Source organism: Micropterus dolomieu, linkage group LG18 (genome assembly GCF_021292245.1).
Source record: "Micropterus dolomieu isolate WLL.071019.BEF.003 ecotype Adirondacks linkage group LG18, ASM2129224v1, whole genome shotgun sequence".
NCBI lineage: Eukaryota > Metazoa > Chordata > Actinopteri > Centrarchiformes > Centrarchidae > Micropterus > Micropterus dolomieu.
In genome coordinates, this window is record NC_060167.1 from 10,964,045 (window position 1) to 10,981,994 (window position 17,950).

Sequence of the window (17,950 nt, forward strand, 5' to 3'; positions counted from 1 at the left end):
TTTCATGATTTTTGCTTCACAGTGTACTGCACTGACCAGAAATGTTGAACTTGTGGTTTTATAACCATGTGAAGCAAGAAAACGTACCAAACTCTGTAAGATAAATAATTTATTTGGGTGGTCATCAAACTAAAAACAGGCTGTTTTTCTCATTTCTTATAAAGCTGACATTTAAAGAATATTTTCTTGTAACACCAGTGTTTTGAAGGGACATTGGAAGCTGCTACAGCTGTAAAAGGAAGCGTACAAAGCTGGCAAATTGATATACAGTAAACAACAGATGTCACTCTACAAATATATAGTAACCATTTAGTCACTGTGTACTATACTCACTGCCTCTTCGTCTCTGTATTTGTCTCTGTCTCTTGTAGATCAGACTGGACGGTCCTCTGGAGGGAGGAGTGCTGTATGAGACAGTGACTGTGATGAAGGATAGCAGCCCCATCCTCCGGGACATGGCCTTCTCCCTGGACCGGAACTCTCTCTATGTCATGTCTGACAATCAGGTGAGGAAACGCCCTCATTTTGCTGCTGCTGTCAGGAGAAACACCAAGTGGCAGTGTGATGTAGCGAGTAATGAGAGCATCCTTCAGCTGGAAGCCCGCGGGTTCAAGGCCCTGTGTCAGCGAGTGTTTGCCATGCTGACATGTCCTTGAGCGAGATACTGTATGTGTAGCATGAAATCTGGAGTCAAAACTTTTACTTGACATGAATAGCTACAGTATGGGAATATCTTTGCTACTGGGCCAATGAAAATTGCACAAACATAAAATATGCTATTTACATGTGTATTTAGCTACAAACCCATTATTCATTTCTTATTTTTAAGGATTTAATTAGATCCAGTTTATCCAGATATTGCAAAAAAGAGTTAGCCTTATTATTCTGTAAAGTTCAGGAATTAGCAGTTAAACGGTTTCAAATGAAAAACATTAATTTAAGTTAAATGATAAATTAATGCTATTCCTACCAGATGATTATGACTTATCCCCCAAATTGAATGTGGCAATACCCAAACATTCACAAGCTGTATGTCTACAGCTACAGTAGGGATTGTTAAATATGCAGGCTGTTTGTAAGGGGATGGACCACTGTTCTAATTACTTATCCATGCGAATCGACTTACAGTGCATGCATCTTTTGTACGCGACACACTCTCATAGAAAACCATTAGCTGCTATTTTCTGTGTGGATGTATCCCCCCTCGTCTGCTCCTCACTTGGCCCGGCATCACAGAGGCGAGCAGTTGTTGTTGTTGTTGGACGATATTCTCTGCACTCATTGGAGATAAGAGTGAACAGTGGTAATCACTTTCAACTCCCATCAAGTGATTATTCTGGCAAGGCTGCATGGCACTGTGAAATTGTGTCAGTGTGGCCAAAAACAAAAAAAAGCAGAAGCCCAATCACTGCTTTTAGTTGTGCTCTGACTAATGGAATGTACTGAGCCAGAGTCACAGGACAGAGAGGCAAAGGGCACTGGGACAATAACAGTGGTGTCTGTGATTTCAGTGTAACTCCAAAACTCTTTTCTGAGAACTCGAAAAACCTATAAAAGCGTCAAGTTTAAGAAAACAAGTGATGGCATCTGAAAAGCGAGGGAGAATACAGACGGTATTGTGTTGTTCACTGTTTTCTAAAACAAATCAAGGAAGCTCTTCCTTCTGTGTGATAGACTGGAAGAGACAGGACATCACTTATTGATGAGCTCTGGTTGTTCAAGGATAGACACATGCTTCCTTCAAGGAGATAGCCAGCTACTCTTTTCAGTCCGCCTAGAGTGACACATAATAACCAACCAAAAACCAAACCCAGCTTGGCCAGGCATTATCTCTCAATATTAGAACAGCTTTGGCTTTGTAGCCTCCAGGAACTCGGAGCAGAGTAAAGCCTTCCTCTTTCTGTCTCCCTCTCCATCTTTGCTCAGCTTTCCCTTCAGACTTTCCCGCAGCTCGGGTAAGGAACCCCCCCGGGAGAGAGCTTCACGCACAGATTTCCCACATTTCCAGTAGATCCCAGAGATGAGAGATTTTCTGATTCCTGGGAGCCAAACAATACAGGAATGATGTGGAATGAGGAGCGAGGCACAGAAAGATTTGGCTGAGATCAGCCGACCCTTGTGGAATAACAATGAGCCTCTCTGTCTCCCGCCGAGTGAAACACGCAGGGTTGGCATGATGATGAAGAGTGAAGAGAGAAAAGAAGGAATAAGTGTGTGTGTCTGTGTGGATATATGTGTTTGTGTGTGTGTGTGTGTGTGTGTGTGTATCTGTGTCCGCACCAAAACATCTTTTGGGAACCATTACTGATATGAAAAAAAAAACTTCACAGCAGCTAATCTTTTTTTCTCACTGTGTGCCTTAGTTTGATCATTTCTAAGAATAGAAATGCTCAGTATCCAAACACAATAACCTCGGTGAATGTCACTCGTCTGTTTGCGAAATGATGGCTAGAGCTTTAAACCTCAGAGTAGGGGGGAAACTGCTGCAGGGTTTTTCCAGGGCAATCTCTCAAAGTGCCACTCTGTAAAATGTAAAATCACTGCTTGAAATTGCACCCATCCTCTTGTTTCTCTCTACCTGTGTCTGTCTGTTGATATTCCCTCTCTCACCTGTATGGTGAGTATACTGTACAGCAGTGTTTGTTTTTTTTAATTTCCTAGCATCGTCAGATGAGCTCAAGTACCCCTTTTACCATCCGGCATGTTGCAGATGTGCTCATTTGAACAGATTTTAAACTGGATGTTATTCAACACTATAATTATATAAAGGTAGATATTTTTACAACATTTTTTCATACATATTGATCCTGATCCTGGAATTGTCCATGTTTAGACTTGTTTTTTGTTACTTTAAGTTTACCTTGTACTACTACCACTTGGAGTGGCAGACAATGGGCATTACAACCGATTATCAACACTATTAACTATCGATTTCAACTTCTCTGCATGCCTGCCAACTAGTTTTGATAAACTCTCAATCCCAGCAGATGGTGTTCAACTGTCATTTGACGTGGGTCAGGGAGAGGTGTGTCCTGTACAGTTGGCCTGTTGTATATGGTATTTCTATTTATTGTGAAAATAAATATGCTAAAGATCAGCCTCACACCAGGAAGTGTAACATGACAAATGTGTGGATATATTAGCTTCAGACTGAAGCTACTGTCTATAAACACTTTAGGTAACTGCACTATAATACAGTCAGTAATGCTTGCAATAGTTAAATTGAAAAATTTATTTCTAAAATGGCCCATATCTGTGGTTTTATGGCTTGAGATCTGCAGTAAGGCAAGGCTAAAAAAATGATGAGGAATTTAAATGAAACAGCAAACTGCATTATATGTGATCTAGTCTGTGAAAATGTTAATGTTTCGTCAAGCAAGACATTTGTTATTATTGGTATTTTATTTTATTTTTCAATTCTTGGACACTATGCATTAGTTTTTCTAATGCTCTACAACAAAATCTGGTCTTAAAAACAGAAATAATGTCCTAAAGTACATGATTCTACGTGATTCTAGTGGTCATGTGATTGCTGTGGATTTTCCAGAGCCAGACTGAGACTATCGGATGACAGTAATGCAGAGCTCTAAAAGCCTCTACGCTCATCTGACAGCTTTCGTAAAGTTCCTGTAAATCCGGATGAAAGTGTTAAAGTGATAGCGAACAGGTGTGATGATAAGTTCAAGCATTAGTGTAAGGGCATACCAGATGCTGTGAAAAGATAAAGATTTTGTTATTCCCAAAGCTAGAAAAGTGGACGTGATCATCCGGCCCTGCCATGATACAACTCAAAAACATTCAAAAGCAGCCAGACCGAGATTTCGCCTCTCCAGGAGTAGAGAATTTCATTGGTCTCAGAGTTTGTTTTAAGTTTCTCCTGAAGAAATTATTTCAGAGAAGACAAGACAAACAAAGGCTTGATGACAATTACTACATACTTGGTCTGGTCATGAATGATTTATGAGGCATCTGCAGTACATTGAACGTAAACTGAGGACGATGGCTTAATTTAGTGATGCACGATTGGAACACAATATAAACCATACACCCCGTATTGTGAAGTGAAACCCATCTCCATAATATGAACTTTCAACAGCAACACACACAAACACACACACACACGCCTGCATTATATTAAAATTCACTATCGAGCCAGAGTCTTGACGTCCACTACAGTACTTTCCGTGGCTCAGGGCAGTCTCTCTTTTAGCATTTCTTTCATCTGTGTTACTGAAAAAATTTCTTATTTCATAAGATAAAAAAGCATCCTCTACTACACTTGATATTTGAAGTTCAAACCTTAGTGATCTAAACAAAGTTAAACAATTAATAATTCTTAACTATTGTAACCAACACTCTGTTCCAATGTAATTTCTTCAACTACTTAGCTGTAACTGTCTAAAAATGTCTACACCATTCAGCCACGTCCACCTACTGTTACAACTAAGACTGGACAAGCGACAGTCGTTTAATTTTATTTTTAATCCTTACATAGACATATGGAGTGAACTTTCACTTTTATTTTGAAAGCTACTCTCTCTCCCCCGAGGGGATTTTATTAAAACCCAAATTTTTGAGGCCATATTTTACCATAGTTAAGTGTTTTTAAGGTATATCTACAAAGGACCTAGTGGTTAAGACGTATATAACATATAACCTCAACGTCCCTGATTTTCTGTTTGGGACCTTCACATGTTTTACCCCTCTCCTTACTCCATCTTTCCTACTTAAACTGTCACTATACAACAAAGTCAAAATGGCAAACAGTCTTAAGAAAATGTGATTACTATAAAATGGAAGTGATAGAATGATGCTGAGCTGCTATGCTCTTGTGAACATAAAACCTAAGGACATGACTTTTGATCTTATTTGGATTCAACACATCCCTGCTCTGCTCAATTTCGCAAAACAAATCAACTCGGATGTGCAGCGAGGACTTCACATTTGATTCTTAGCAGCGCAGCAGAAAGCAGAACATCCATAGCTCTCCCCTTGTAAAGGTCAGGATGCCTAACATTCACAGACCAACTTTGTTAGTTAGTTTTGATGAGCTCCAGCCCACAACAATTCATGGATTATTCCTACTGCGTCAGATATGGACTTAGACCCCTCAGCCCCTCCCGTGCTACAAAATCATTTTGCTAATGGAATGCACCGAATGGGTTCTGAACTGCTGGAAAAAAGAGAGAAAGTTATTTCATAGGGAGCAGCAGATAATCCATTTTGCCAACACAGACCTGAGAGAGCACCCACTTATGCTATCAAGAGCACCGGAGACACTCTAATCCATAATCCACTCTTCATTTGTGATTGCTTACATCAGGAAATTGCTTGCATCATACGTCCAGACCTCGAATAAAGTGTAAAGTAACTGGGCTCAGGCAGCAGCTTCAACCTGGTTTTGTATGCAGAGGCGGTGCTGGCCGTGCGACAGCAGCAACTCTCACAGCAGTTAATGGAGAGCTTACGCTTTGCCAGACATTCATGCACGGAAGTGGCATGAGTAGTAGAGTGTGTGGTTTTCTGTCTATTTGTGCTGCTGTGTGTGAAAAAAGCTGCATAAACCTATACTGTGTGCTCACAGTTTAATTACTATTATAGGAGTCCACAAATCGTCATGCTTTAGTAGATGAACACTCTTTATCGAATATAAGAAAAGTTATATAAGAATATTGTTGCAAAAATACTTCTCAAATAGTTGTGGTGTCATTTCATGTGCTTTCTGACATCTGAGTAAAAAAAGAGAAAAAAAAAAAATTCAGAAAATTCCTCATGTGGGACGAACCACAATGCTGCATGTCGCAAATTTGTGTCAGCAGCAAGATATAGGAATAAAACGGGGTTGTTTTCCTCTGGGATTTTCTACAGTCTGAGCTGTGATGAGGCTTCCATATATTGCAAAATAGACAACATGATGAAACGGGCTTTGGTCTCGCCTCATCAAAACTACTTATTATTTCATCAGAATGTTTTGGTTGCACATCTTCAGTGACCTTATTTCCACTCCATGGCAGCCATTTTAAACTTTTGTCACACTAAGAGCAAGAAACTTTAATACTTTGCACGTATAATTTATTATACTAACACTATTTAAGTGTTTGTAGAGCCCTAGGTAGCGTCTTCAAATTACTTCTGAATAAAAGTCCCAAACTGAAAGGAAGATATTCAGGTTAGTCTGATATAAAATAGATAATTGCAGCAAAACACATTTGAGTACCTGGAATCAGAAAATATTTGACTGTTTTGCCTGAAAAACTACTGAAATTATTAATCAAAACATCAACATAATTGCCAATTAAGAAGTTTTCAGCTGGTCCTATGCTGACTTTTCTTGTGTGCAAGAAAGCTTCTTCTTTATAGATTAAACTAGTGTTACATTAGAAACAAAGAGAGGACTTCAGTCTCATCTTATTTATTAACCCTTATTTATTTATTATCTGAAATACCATATGTTTGCATATTCCTTTAAGACTGTATTGTGTGGCCTGGTGGTTTGGGACCCTTACCATATAGTTGCATTGTCCCTGGCTCAGTTCTTTTGGTATCCTTTGCTATCCTTTGGTGCAAGTTGTACACCCTCTCTTCCTGTGTTTCCTGTCTACATCTCCACTGTAGTCTGAACACTTAAGGCAAATATGCCCCAAAAATCTAATCTTAATTTTATAGATTGCGTGACATGTGTACACTACAAAAGGACCAAAATCAGGCTTAATTTTCTCATACAGTTTCCCACCCTGAGTGTGATGCAAACTCACAATGGGTGCAACTGGAACCATGTCCATAAGTGTACGGATGCCAAATAGCCAAAACATGCTGTTTAAATGATATGCTAAGAGAGAGCAGTGCAGTTTTTATTCTCTTTTTGAAAACTTTTTAACTTTTTGTACTGTCTGTTTTTAATAATTTACGTTGTCATTAATGTGTTCTACTCCATATTTTCACACTGCCTGTCATTTCTCTGGTTTAGGTGGCTCAGGTCCCTGTGGAGACCTGTGAGCAGTATGGTTCATGTGCTGAGTGTCTAAGCTCCGGTGACCCCCATTGTGGCTGGTGTGTCCTGTATAACATGTGAGTCTGTTTCCTTTATCTTCTCCCATTCTCCCACACACACACGCACATGCGCGCGCGCACACACACACACACACACACACACACACACACATCACAGCTGAGGGATTAAAACAATACTAGTAGTGCCCTAAGATAACGTCTAATTTGGCGCTATAAAATTTAATTGAAAAACTTAAAATTGTTCACTAAACAGCTTGTAGTTTATACGAAAATATAACTAAGGTTAAGCACATGGTCATATGATATGTGCAGTTTAATATTCAGACTTATTTTGCTCCCTGGAGATCACCATTATCAACAGCTGGCTGGACAAACAGAAAACCTGGAAGTGGTTGTTGGACAGTGTGATCCCTCTTAAATAGCGCTATATTTAGGACGCCAGAAACTGCATGGCTACCAGATTTTATTGTCTGTTAGGCGGGAGGGCGACTGGTGTTAATGGAGGAGGGAATGATGTACAAACTACACCTCTACATACCCGGGGAACATTTTGGACCTAACAGAGCAAGCTTATCTCTTCCATCTTAATTATCTGACCCCCAGGTTAGCTTGCATAATACCTCGATATGGAGCAAAGGGGATTCAAGAGATTAAAACCCTGTGTTTCCAAACCAGCTGCTGTGTTTGAAGCTGACCTCAGCCAGGGATTTACCCCTGCCTCATCATATGACGTCTGTATTTCAGCTAGCAATATCTTGATGATGAGCAGCATTATTTAAATTGCAGCTCTCTATGTTATCAAATCACCCGTGAAGAGAGAAGAAAACATTTTTTGTTCTAAATCTAAATTACCTCAAAAGTTGTTTTTCCGTTTTTCCTGAATGCTGACTTTGTGTGCAAGTCCCATTACGCTGTTTATTTAAATTAATGCCTTACACTTATCAGTGAATAGATAGACTGCTTTTCCCTCAAGTAACCCAAAGCGAATCATGATCCCTCACATTGCAGAATTAGGCTACTTTATTTTTCTGTCTATTAAACCCAGATTGGGGTCTTTTCCAAGCCTCTGAATCAGTCTCAAAGAGTGTCATGTAGACCTCTTTCAGTATCTCACTTTCCCACCCCTGGCACAGTGCACCAAAGTACCTAACTGACAGAGTGTGTGGGGGGCGTAGCTGAACACGTACAAAGCCTGGAGGAAAAGGGAACAAATGGCACCATCAGACAAAACACAGTGAATAAAAGGGATGAGAGATGAAAGGCATCCGGGGGTTTTCTTTCAGAGGCACTTCAGCTGATGAGCGGTCAGAAGGTGACTGTCTATACTCCTGTGGCTCTGGTCTGCCTCAAGGAGCCGAGCCACCAACAGCTGTCGCTGCGTTTTCATTCCGCCTTTATATTGTGTTGTAATTACAGCAGAGGCCTCGGTGCTCTTTGAGCTCTCTCAGGAGGTGCCACCCCCTCAGCAGCATCTGAGAGTGTATTAAGTACAATCTCCCCTCGCTGTGCGCATTACACATTTAAAAGAAAGGCGTACAGCCAAAATACTCATACTCAATACAATTTTAACTGTACAGCTGAGAAACTCTTGTTCTTTTCAAATCAGTGTTTATGCTTAAGTACAACCTGTCTGTTACTAACGAAGCCTGCAGACCTAACTCCTATAATGCCTCTTTCAAAGATATCAGTATCAATACAACCACATTAAAACTATCTCAACACCAAATCCCCATTTATAAAACTGGACACATTGCTAAACGTTTTATAAATCCTTTCTACTCCTTGTCATACATTTAAATGTACTTTTACTTTGCATTTCTCTCTTACAAGATTATTCTAAGGTCACACTATGGTGCAGACCCTTTCACTTCTTACTTTTAATTGCCTGTTGGGATCTAGGAGTTGAAACTACTTTCTACTTTTGCACTTGGTGTAATTTGCTCTACAGAAATGCATAAATGCAAAGGGAAAGATCTGACTGGGAATCTCTGACATGAGATGACCTTGTTAAAAAACTAAATCTAAACATGCACAATCCTATACTGAGGTTAAGTTAAAAATGTGTTAAACAGCTTTAGAAACAGTTTTAAATGAATATCAGATATTACGTCCATATTTTACAATATAATTCCGATATAGACGACTGATATCACCTCAACTTTGGTTTTGACATTAGCTTTATCTATATGCTGTTTATGTACAAATGCCTGTCTACAGCCATGCTAGCATCTCAGTGAGGCTGCACTCAGGCACGGTGGTGATTTTTGCTACATGCCAATGCCAGCAAGCTAACCCACAGTGGTAATGCAAACAAGCTCAACTGATAAACAGTTCTAATGTTTGCTGCGTTTACCATCTTTCTTTAGCTAACACTTGCTAATTAGCACTAAACTTTGGTGATCACCAAAATGATTAAAATAAATCCTGAGACTGTACCAAATGTATATCCACACGTTATTGAGATATTTCAGTCTGGACCAAAGTAGTGGATGGACAGACCAACATTGCTATACAGAACTGCTAGCATGGCTAAAAATCAGAGGGTTTGCTGCCTATAATTCATCACTATTGATCACTTTTACTTGCTCCACAGGTGCTCGAGGAGGGATCGGTGTCAGAGGGCGGAGGAGACCTTCCGTTTTGCCACTGACATTGACCGCTGTGTGAAGGTTATCGCTCACCCGGACAGCATTGCTGTATCAGCACATAGTGTTCCTGTGAGTCTGCTTATCATTCCGCCTATCACTGCTCTGCCACTCCACTCACAATGCCGATGTTTATGAGCAATCACTGAAAGTAACCTTGTACAGCCACATGTACAGTACAGTAAGTATGAGTCTGGTAGAGAAGATTAGTTTTGTGAGACGTGAAGAGTGAGAGAGAGAGAGAGAGAGAGAAAAGGGTGATTCTCCATGTAGGCTATCCACTCTATTTATTTTGGTTTACTGTGAGACAAATGTGAAAAACTGAGGTTGGAGCTGCTTTTATGGCAGTGAGTTCCTCTGTCTGCATTTCTGATGCATCTCCCAAATGATGATTACATTTCCTAGAAGCTTATTTCAACAGTTTTTCTACAAAAGCTAAGAGCACAGAGGAGTGAAGAACAGTAACAACTTAAGATTATTTCAAGAAAATAGTTAGACATTTCGGGAAAAGCACTAATTCTTGCTTTATTGTAATGGCTCTAACACTTGCTTTCTTGCAAGATGAGAGAATTAAAACCACTCTCGCATCTCTGTTAAATATCTAGCTGGAGCCAGTAGCCGATTAGTTTGCAAGTAGCCTGGCTATGTCCAAACGTAACAAACTCTGCCTACCAGCAAACTCTGCCTACCAGCAACTGACAAATTAACCAGATATATCCAGTTAGTTTAATCCATACAAAAACAGAACTGTAAAAACAACAAGTTACAGTTTTACAGGGGGTAATGTGCCTGGATGGGAGCAGTAACTTCCTGGAGTCAATTTTTCAAATATATACAGTACGGATTTTGTACGGCTTTTAGCTTAAGAGGAACTGATTTTTTTCCCTTTGGACAGGTTTCCCAAACTTTTGAATTATGTAGAACCTTTAACTCTGTTTTTAAAGAAATACATTTACCAATGCACCATGCCAGTCTCAAATACATACTCAATACATCAAATCTTCTCTCTCTCCTGTGTTTTTAGCTGCTGCTGGAGGTGAATAACGTTCCAGACCTTTCTGCTGGAATCACCTGTTCATTTGGGCAGCAGGCCCAAGTTGAGGGTCGTGTCAATGGGAACAGCTTCATGTGTCTGTCCCCAGCTGGGAAGGAGGTCCCTCAGATACCAGAAGGACAAGGTATGAGCTCAGATATCATGTGTAAAAACAAAGAAATTATGCACTAATGGTAAAAGAACACAGCCTGAAAATACAGATTTAGGGGGGTTGCCAATGTGAGTTGAAAAACTTAAAACATCCATATTCCAGACACAAAAAAATGCCTTCTTTTCAGATTGACCACCTTGCATTTTTTGTTTATCCAACGAGTTTGATAAGTACGAAGGAGCAGTAGAATTTTCTCTGAGCATATACAGTAATCCCTTAATTGAAGTTTCTGACTGAAGGTTTTCTCATGACAACAGCAATATGCCCTTGCAGAGAAGCAGACACCAGGTGGCTCTTTACAGAAGTGTGATAAAAGTATTAACATTTTTTTTTCTCATTTTGACCTCTTCTTTTCGCTCATTGCTTTCGTTCTTTCACCCATCCTTTTTGTCTCTCTCTCTCACCTCTCTTCACACTGTTCTCTCTCTCTCATCGACTCTCACATATTTTTCAATCCTTCTCCTTTCTCCCTAACCCCCTCTCTTGCTCTCAGACTGGGCTGGCGTAGAGCTTCGTCTGAACTCAAAGGAGACGGGTCAAACGGTTGCCAGCACAGAGGTGAAGTTCTACAACTGCAGCACACATAAAACGTGAGTCCAGCTGCCACCGCCCCTCACTCTTCTCCCCTCAACCTTTGATTTGTTCAATAGTTGGAAGAGTACAACCTAATTTAGGGCAATGATGTACTGATGTTTGCAACTCCACTTAAGATCAGGCTGTTAGATAACCTCTGAGTTCAATCTGTCAGGTTTCATTAGAATCAACAAGATGCATTTGCCGTGGCCTGTTTGTTTCCACTTTGCTTAAGCTGGCAGTTTATGGGCTTATTGCTCACAGCTTTAAATACAAACAACTACATATGTTTTGTCAGTTATTCTTAAAACTCAATTTTCTTTTCTTTTTAGACACAAACATTTTCCAAAGTATATATGCTCTTTATATGCAATAACATATACATCTTCACACCAAGAAACTGCATAGTAGTCCCACAGTGTTCGTAACTGAGCAGCGTTGCTGGTGCAACTGAGTGTGCGATGCTGTAGGCCAGCAGTCCCCAAGGACCCGTAAATAGATAAGCATTAGCCTCACACACCCCTTTTTGTCTTGACTTTGTCCAAAGGGGCCTGCCAGAGTTTGTTGTGAGGTATGAGACATAAGACATTTTAGATTTTAGCCTTGCCCTGGTGCCTTGAGGGTAGATAAAATAATGTAAATTAAAGAGGACTTTATTTAAATGCTTATCTGTTTTACCCCTAAGCTTATATTGAAGCTTCCAGACTGCAGGAGGCTGCTTTGACTTTGAGCCATTATGCTAATGTAAACTGTATCTACCGTAACAGTAAACTATGACAAGAATGTTTCGATCTGAATAACAATTACAAACACTGCTACAAAGGTGGATCTTATTAGGATGAATGCCAATTAGCCTACAAGTCTGCAAATCAGCAACGTTATATGTTTTCACAGCAACATAACAAGACACTTCACAAAGCTCCAGAAAGGCCAAATCACATAATACTGAATTAGTTATTTAAAAGACATTTATTGTCCACTTTCTGTGAGTGGTACAATAATAGTTAAGAGATGATAAGCATGTCCTTTCTTTTTGAAGTGTTACTGAGATTTGAACTGACATACTCTGCAATGAATTATACTGAACCGTGAGAACACAAAGGCTGGATTTGGGCATATACAATAAGTTCACTCTAGGAGGGAACATCTGATTGATATGATTGTATTCATAGCCAAACCCAGTAAATTAGCCCACAGTGGATACACATGCCACCTATTCAAAATTCTCTTTGACCGCAACATGAATGCCCCAATATAACCACATTAAACCATTAGAGAGAAACAGTAGGAAGCTCATCACATCCGCCCCACACCAATACGGCCTCCATTAGCTGTGGAGTGACCCTGTGAACTCCTGTGATTAATAATTCAGACCAGACACACTCCTAATCCAGCACCTCTTCCTCCCCCCACTACCACCATAACCTCCGCATAACGTCACCCTTGATAATTAATTATCCAGTGTTTGCAGCTCCCTGCCAGTCCACCTCTATTAATACCCAACCCCACAAATTTCTTTCTCTTTCACACACGCACACATGCACGCACATGTTTTTATGTCCATACTGGCCCTGGGCAGCTAATTAATATCTAAATTTAATGGTGCTGCACTACATTTATTGGCATATGTAGCCGCTGTATTTGATTGCAGCTAGTGGTTTTATAGATTCCTCATGGTTTCATCTTATTTCATGACCAAATTCAGGAGAACCAACTTTGAGGGAAATAGGCCAAGTTCAATTTAAAGCTCTCTAATAGCTCTGTTCAGTATATCAACAGCTGTGCATCACCCATCTCTTCACCTCTCACTTCACTGCAGTTGACTGAATCAGAGCCAAAGATGCAATTCTTCTCTAATGATTGTGTTTCAATTCCAGATTTTGTATGGGTTTGTAGGTGTTTTTATTACAGTCAAATTTCAGAAATGTAAAGCAAGGGGTCTGTAAGAAACGTGTTACATATACTACATCTTTTTATTTGTTACAACTGCTTAAGAGTGCTTTAAGTGTCAGGGACACTTGAATAGTTACTCTCCTGCCAAAACTTCATGCTTAAGGACATTTATTGTCATCTACAACAAAAAGACTACCATTCATGCATAGAAATGATCTGATCTTTCCATGAAACACACTAATAAGATAAATTCAGAAGAAAGCTATAATCCTTTATGAGTCTCCCCTTTTAATTCTCTAATGAAAAAGGGATTCATCTTTATTTTACATTCCGTGTATATGCAGAGTAACTGAATATACAGGAGGTATTATAACATTTTTTTCAGTATTGTATGTAGTTATGTGTTGATTTCTTCCTGCAGGTGTCTGTCCTGTGTAAACAGCACTTTTCGTTGCCACTGGTGTAAATACCGCAATCTGTGCACCCACGACCCCAGCAGCTGTTCATTCCAGGAGGGAAGAGTAAACGCCTCAGAGGTGCTGTACATTCACATTAACATAAATATACTGCAGTGTTAGTTTCATTAGCTGATTAAAGTGTAGCTTTTACAGTGGCGCACCATCTATCTGTTCCTTAGCACAATCCATGATTTAAAAATATAGCCTACAGCCATGCTAGCAAATCTATGAGGCAACTCTATGAGGCTTTTTGAGCGAAATGCTAACGTCTGCATGCTATGAAATGTCAGGATATCACCACCAAATTCATTAGAATTCATCTAGGAGCTGTGAATATCTGTACAAATGTGTGTGCCAGTAGATTTTTCGATATTTTACTGAAACTTTCACCTGCTAATGGCACTTCATGAAAAGTCAGAATCATCAAAGTCATTAGGATTTATCCTCTTTCTTCTACTTATTTGGACTCTTGTCATCAGTTCCCTCCTCTTCCTCAATGGTCCTTTTCAATGGTGTGGCATGTGCCATACTGGGTGGGATTTACACCATGCATATCCGCATCTTACTGTGAATGGTACAAATCTTTGCTTTTGTCTGTTGTTTTCACAGGACTGCCCTCAGCTCCTTCACTCTGGAGAAATTCTCATTCCGGCCGGCGAGGTCCGACCCATCACCCTCAGGGCCCGAAACCTGCCCCAGCCGCAGTCAGGCCAACGGGGCTACGAGTGCGTGGTGCACGTGCAGGGTGTCAGCCACCGTGTCACGGCACTGCGCTTCAATAGCACCAGCGTGCAGTGCCAGAACAGCTCGGTATGACCTCGAACACTCCCAGTGGGAGTCTCACAGCTGTCAAATGAGGCAGATAGCTTGGATGCTGTGTAGGCAAGGTACATAGGGTACATCAGTGAATACCGCCCGAGGTGTTGAGCATACTGACGAGAAAGCAGAGGCAAGGGAAAGTGAAAGAAATGAGGAAAAGCATGTGAGAGAAAGAAGGAGATTGACAGGGAAGGAAGGATGAAAGAAAAGGCAAGGAAAATTGTTGTATGGCTAAAGTGAAAAAGATGGAAACCAAGACTTCAATATGACCTTGTCTTGTAAGCTGTATATTGTCAGACTAACATCCTAGGTGTTAACAAAGCATAAATGTGACGTTCCAGACAGGTTCGGGATTAATACAGGAGATCTTTGCGAATTTTGTTGCACAATGCAAATTAGAGGCAAAATTTTGATGCAAAGCATACCTTGCTACTCCGTGACAATGAATGAAAAGGCCATTTTCTTCAGATGTGGATGATCAGCCACCCCAGCCAGGGTTTGCGTCCCTACATGTCAAAGAGGAGAGGAGCAGACAACCATTGCAAAAATGACAGATGGTTAAAAGCCTTGTCTCTCTGCTGCCCTTTCATTCTCTCATTTTACCCCTCTCTGTCTTTCTCTGTATGTTCTTTTTTTTTTAACTCTATCTCTCTTTTGACTTTCTCTCTCTCTTGATCCACTTACCGCAAGCTCCCTCACTCGGTGTTTCTGCTTTTCAGTACATGTATGAGGGTGTGAAGATCAGTGACCTGGCAGTAGACCTCTCCATCGTATGGAACGGCAATTTCATCATCGACAATCCCGAGAAGATTAAAGGTGCCTCTGCCATCCATCACTGCCAGGCCAGAGAAGTGTAAAGCACTCAATCCACAGGGGATAGATGGGTCATATCACTTCAAGGCTCCCAATGGGCCTTGAGAGAAAGTTCACAATAGCAGGGAGTGTTATCAAAAAGCACCTAATCACTTGTGCGCCCACACGAGTGAAGGGTGAATCTTCATATTTGCTCAGTTTGGCTGTCACGACTGCTCTTGGTTTCCTCTCCATCATCATGCAAGAAAAGGTGTTTGTCAGTCGTCATTGTGGGTTGTACAATAAATACATCCCCGTAACCAAGGGTATACATAGTGATGGCCATGGATTTTAACAGACCTTGTCATTACTCAAGTAAGTTACTTTATATGGGCATAAATACAGGCTACTTACAGGGGAGAGGATGTAAGAAACAGACGGTAACACTTTCTATGAAGGTCAGCGCTATAATGACTTATGCATATATTTATAACATGATATAATGCGTCCATAAGACATTATAACAGTTGTTATAATCACTTACAAACATGCATTAGGCGCTATAGCAAAGTTCATAACGTATTATGAACTTTTGATTTAATGTTTTATAACTAATACTAATACCAGTTTATATCAATGTGCGGCAAGAATCTCTGACCATGTTCCATAACACATTATAACCACCGACTCTGCCTCGTTATGAATACACTTTATTTTTTTAATGACTAAAGTGTTATGTCTTGTGGACGAATTATATCGTGTTATAAATATATGCATAAGTCATTATAGCGATGACCTTCATAGAAAGTGTTACCAAACAGACTTCAAAGAAAGGTTTATTGGATTACTTTGGCATCTTTTTTTCTTAGAAGAAGGAATTTAATTTAATTAGCTTTTTAAGAATTTTATTGAATTCACAAGTTGACTGTCCTGTGTTATAGCCAGATGTTTTTGAAGTTGACTGTAAATACCAAATATTTAAGAATGTGTTCCGATCAGTTGTCAGTTTGATTTCATTTGAACAGTTGATCAAATTGTAACAGCACTCCCTGCTGGTCTAAATTTAGTTGTATTTTTGCAGAATATTTTATTGTTGACATTTGCTTTTATAACCTATTAATAGCAGTAAAAAAACCCCACATCAATATTGACATATGAAATTACTTGATTTTAAGTGACCAGATATCCTTTGTGTTATTCCACAGTGCACCTCTACAAGTGCAGTGCCCAGCGCGACAGCTGTGGCATGTGTCTGCGGGCAGAGAGGAAGTTCCAGTGTGGCTGGTGTAGCGGCGAGGGCCGATGCACCATGAAGCAGCACTGTCCACCCATCTCCCCCTACGCTAGCCGCTGGCTGAACCTTTCTGCCAGGAATGTCAAGTGTACCAACCCACGCATTACTGAGGTCTGTCTGTTTGTTTGTTTGGCTGTTGCCCAGTCAGTCAGTCAGTAACTCAGTCAGTAACTCAGTCAGTCAGTCAGTCAGTCAGTCAGTAACTCAGTCAGTCAGTCAATCAGTCAGTCAGTCAGTAACTCAGTCAGTCAGTCAATCAGTCAGTCAGTCAGTGACTCAGTCTGTCAGTCAGTCAGTCAGCCAGCCAAGCCACCGAACTTAAACATATAGTATTTCTAAATTATACAAACACAAGATGTGATCTTTTGCTATAAGAAAGCAGTCTCATTTAGAATAAGTAGTTTCTGAGAGTATTTTTTTTCAGAAGCTTGGATTTCTTAAACTCCCCGCGACCCTGTACCAGGATAAGCGGTTAACGATGGATGGATTAATGGATTTCTTAAACTAATTATTCCATTTGTATTATTAAAATTTATAAAATTTCAGAAAATTGGACAAATAAAAAATATAAGTCTTGAACTAGGCAAGCCAGTTGAAACCAATCATGACATTGTAGTAATCTGTTCAGAAACTTTTAAGATGAAGATGGAAAGAATCTTGTTTCAAGTGCTGTGTTTGTCTGACAGAGAAACCAAAGTGAAGCAGATTGTTACAGTAGCTGATACTACTTTATTTCACTCCGTTCTGGCTGCCAACTGAGAAAATGAGCGCCACCATGGTACCATCACCGTGGAACAGTGACATCTGATTGATATAAACACTATTTGAAGTTGACATGATGACCTATGACCTACCATGTTGACTTATGGCCTCTACAGGATAATAGACCATAGATTTATTCTTATGCATTTATAGTGTAAGCAAAAAAAACAAATTTCCTGTGGAGAGTATTCATTATTTTTACTTCCAGAAACTGCCATTTGAGTTCTGGAAGAGCTTAGGGGCTAAAGGCTTTTAACAAAAGCCCACTGCCCATAAATGTCCAATCACAAATCTATCTCTTCAACCATCCATCTACGTATCTGTACCTCTTAGTAGCAGACAACAGTATGCCCACACATCTTGTTGGATATTTCTGGTAGCTTGTATAAACCAATTTTTGTAGCAATCTGTAGCAACCTTCCAGTTTCCCATCGAAGTGTCTGTTTACCTGAGACGATCTCAGATTTTATTCCACTGAATAACTTAAGTGCTTGACAG

The 17,950-nt window shown here is 40.1% G+C and overlaps 1 protein-coding gene and 1 long non-coding RNA gene across 6 annotated transcripts in view; one reads left to right on the plus strand and one right to left on the minus strand.

Moving 5' to 3' along the window:
• The window catches only part of LOC123956356 (plexin-A2-like), a 60,354-nt gene that overhangs the window by 17,204 nt on the left and 25,200 nt on the right, over positions 1–17,950 (plus strand). The window contains exons 3-11 of the mRNA XM_046028486.1: positions 372–506; positions 6,968–7,068; positions 9,605–9,728; positions 10,681–10,834; positions 11,355–11,451; positions 13,749–13,863; positions 14,395–14,595; positions 15,324–15,420; positions 16,602–16,801. Of these exons, the coding sequence (XP_045884442.1) occupies positions 372–506; positions 6,968–7,068; positions 9,605–9,728; positions 10,681–10,834; positions 11,355–11,451; positions 13,749–13,863; positions 14,395–14,595; positions 15,324–15,420; positions 16,602–16,801 (1,224 nt within the window). The remainder of the gene's footprint in view (positions 1–371; positions 507–6,967; positions 7,069–9,604; positions 9,729–10,680; positions 10,835–11,354; positions 11,452–13,748; positions 13,864–14,394; positions 14,596–15,323; positions 15,421–16,601; positions 16,802–17,950) is intronic.
• Positions 136–17,950, minus strand: part of LOC123956358 — an 82,444-nt gene continuing 64,629 nt past the window's right edge. For 4 of the 5 annotated variants that reach the window (XR_006821517.1, XR_006821515.1, XR_006821512.1 and 1 more), the window contains 3 exons: positions 15,289–15,439; positions 15,030–15,110; positions 136–531 (listed from right to left, as the gene is read on the minus strand). This is a non-coding gene — a long non-coding RNA (uncharacterized LOC123956358). Of the gene's footprint in view, positions 532–13,731; positions 14,660–15,029; positions 15,111–15,288; positions 15,440–17,950 lie in introns of those variants that run through there. The other variant, XR_006821514.1, reaches the window with a different exon arrangement.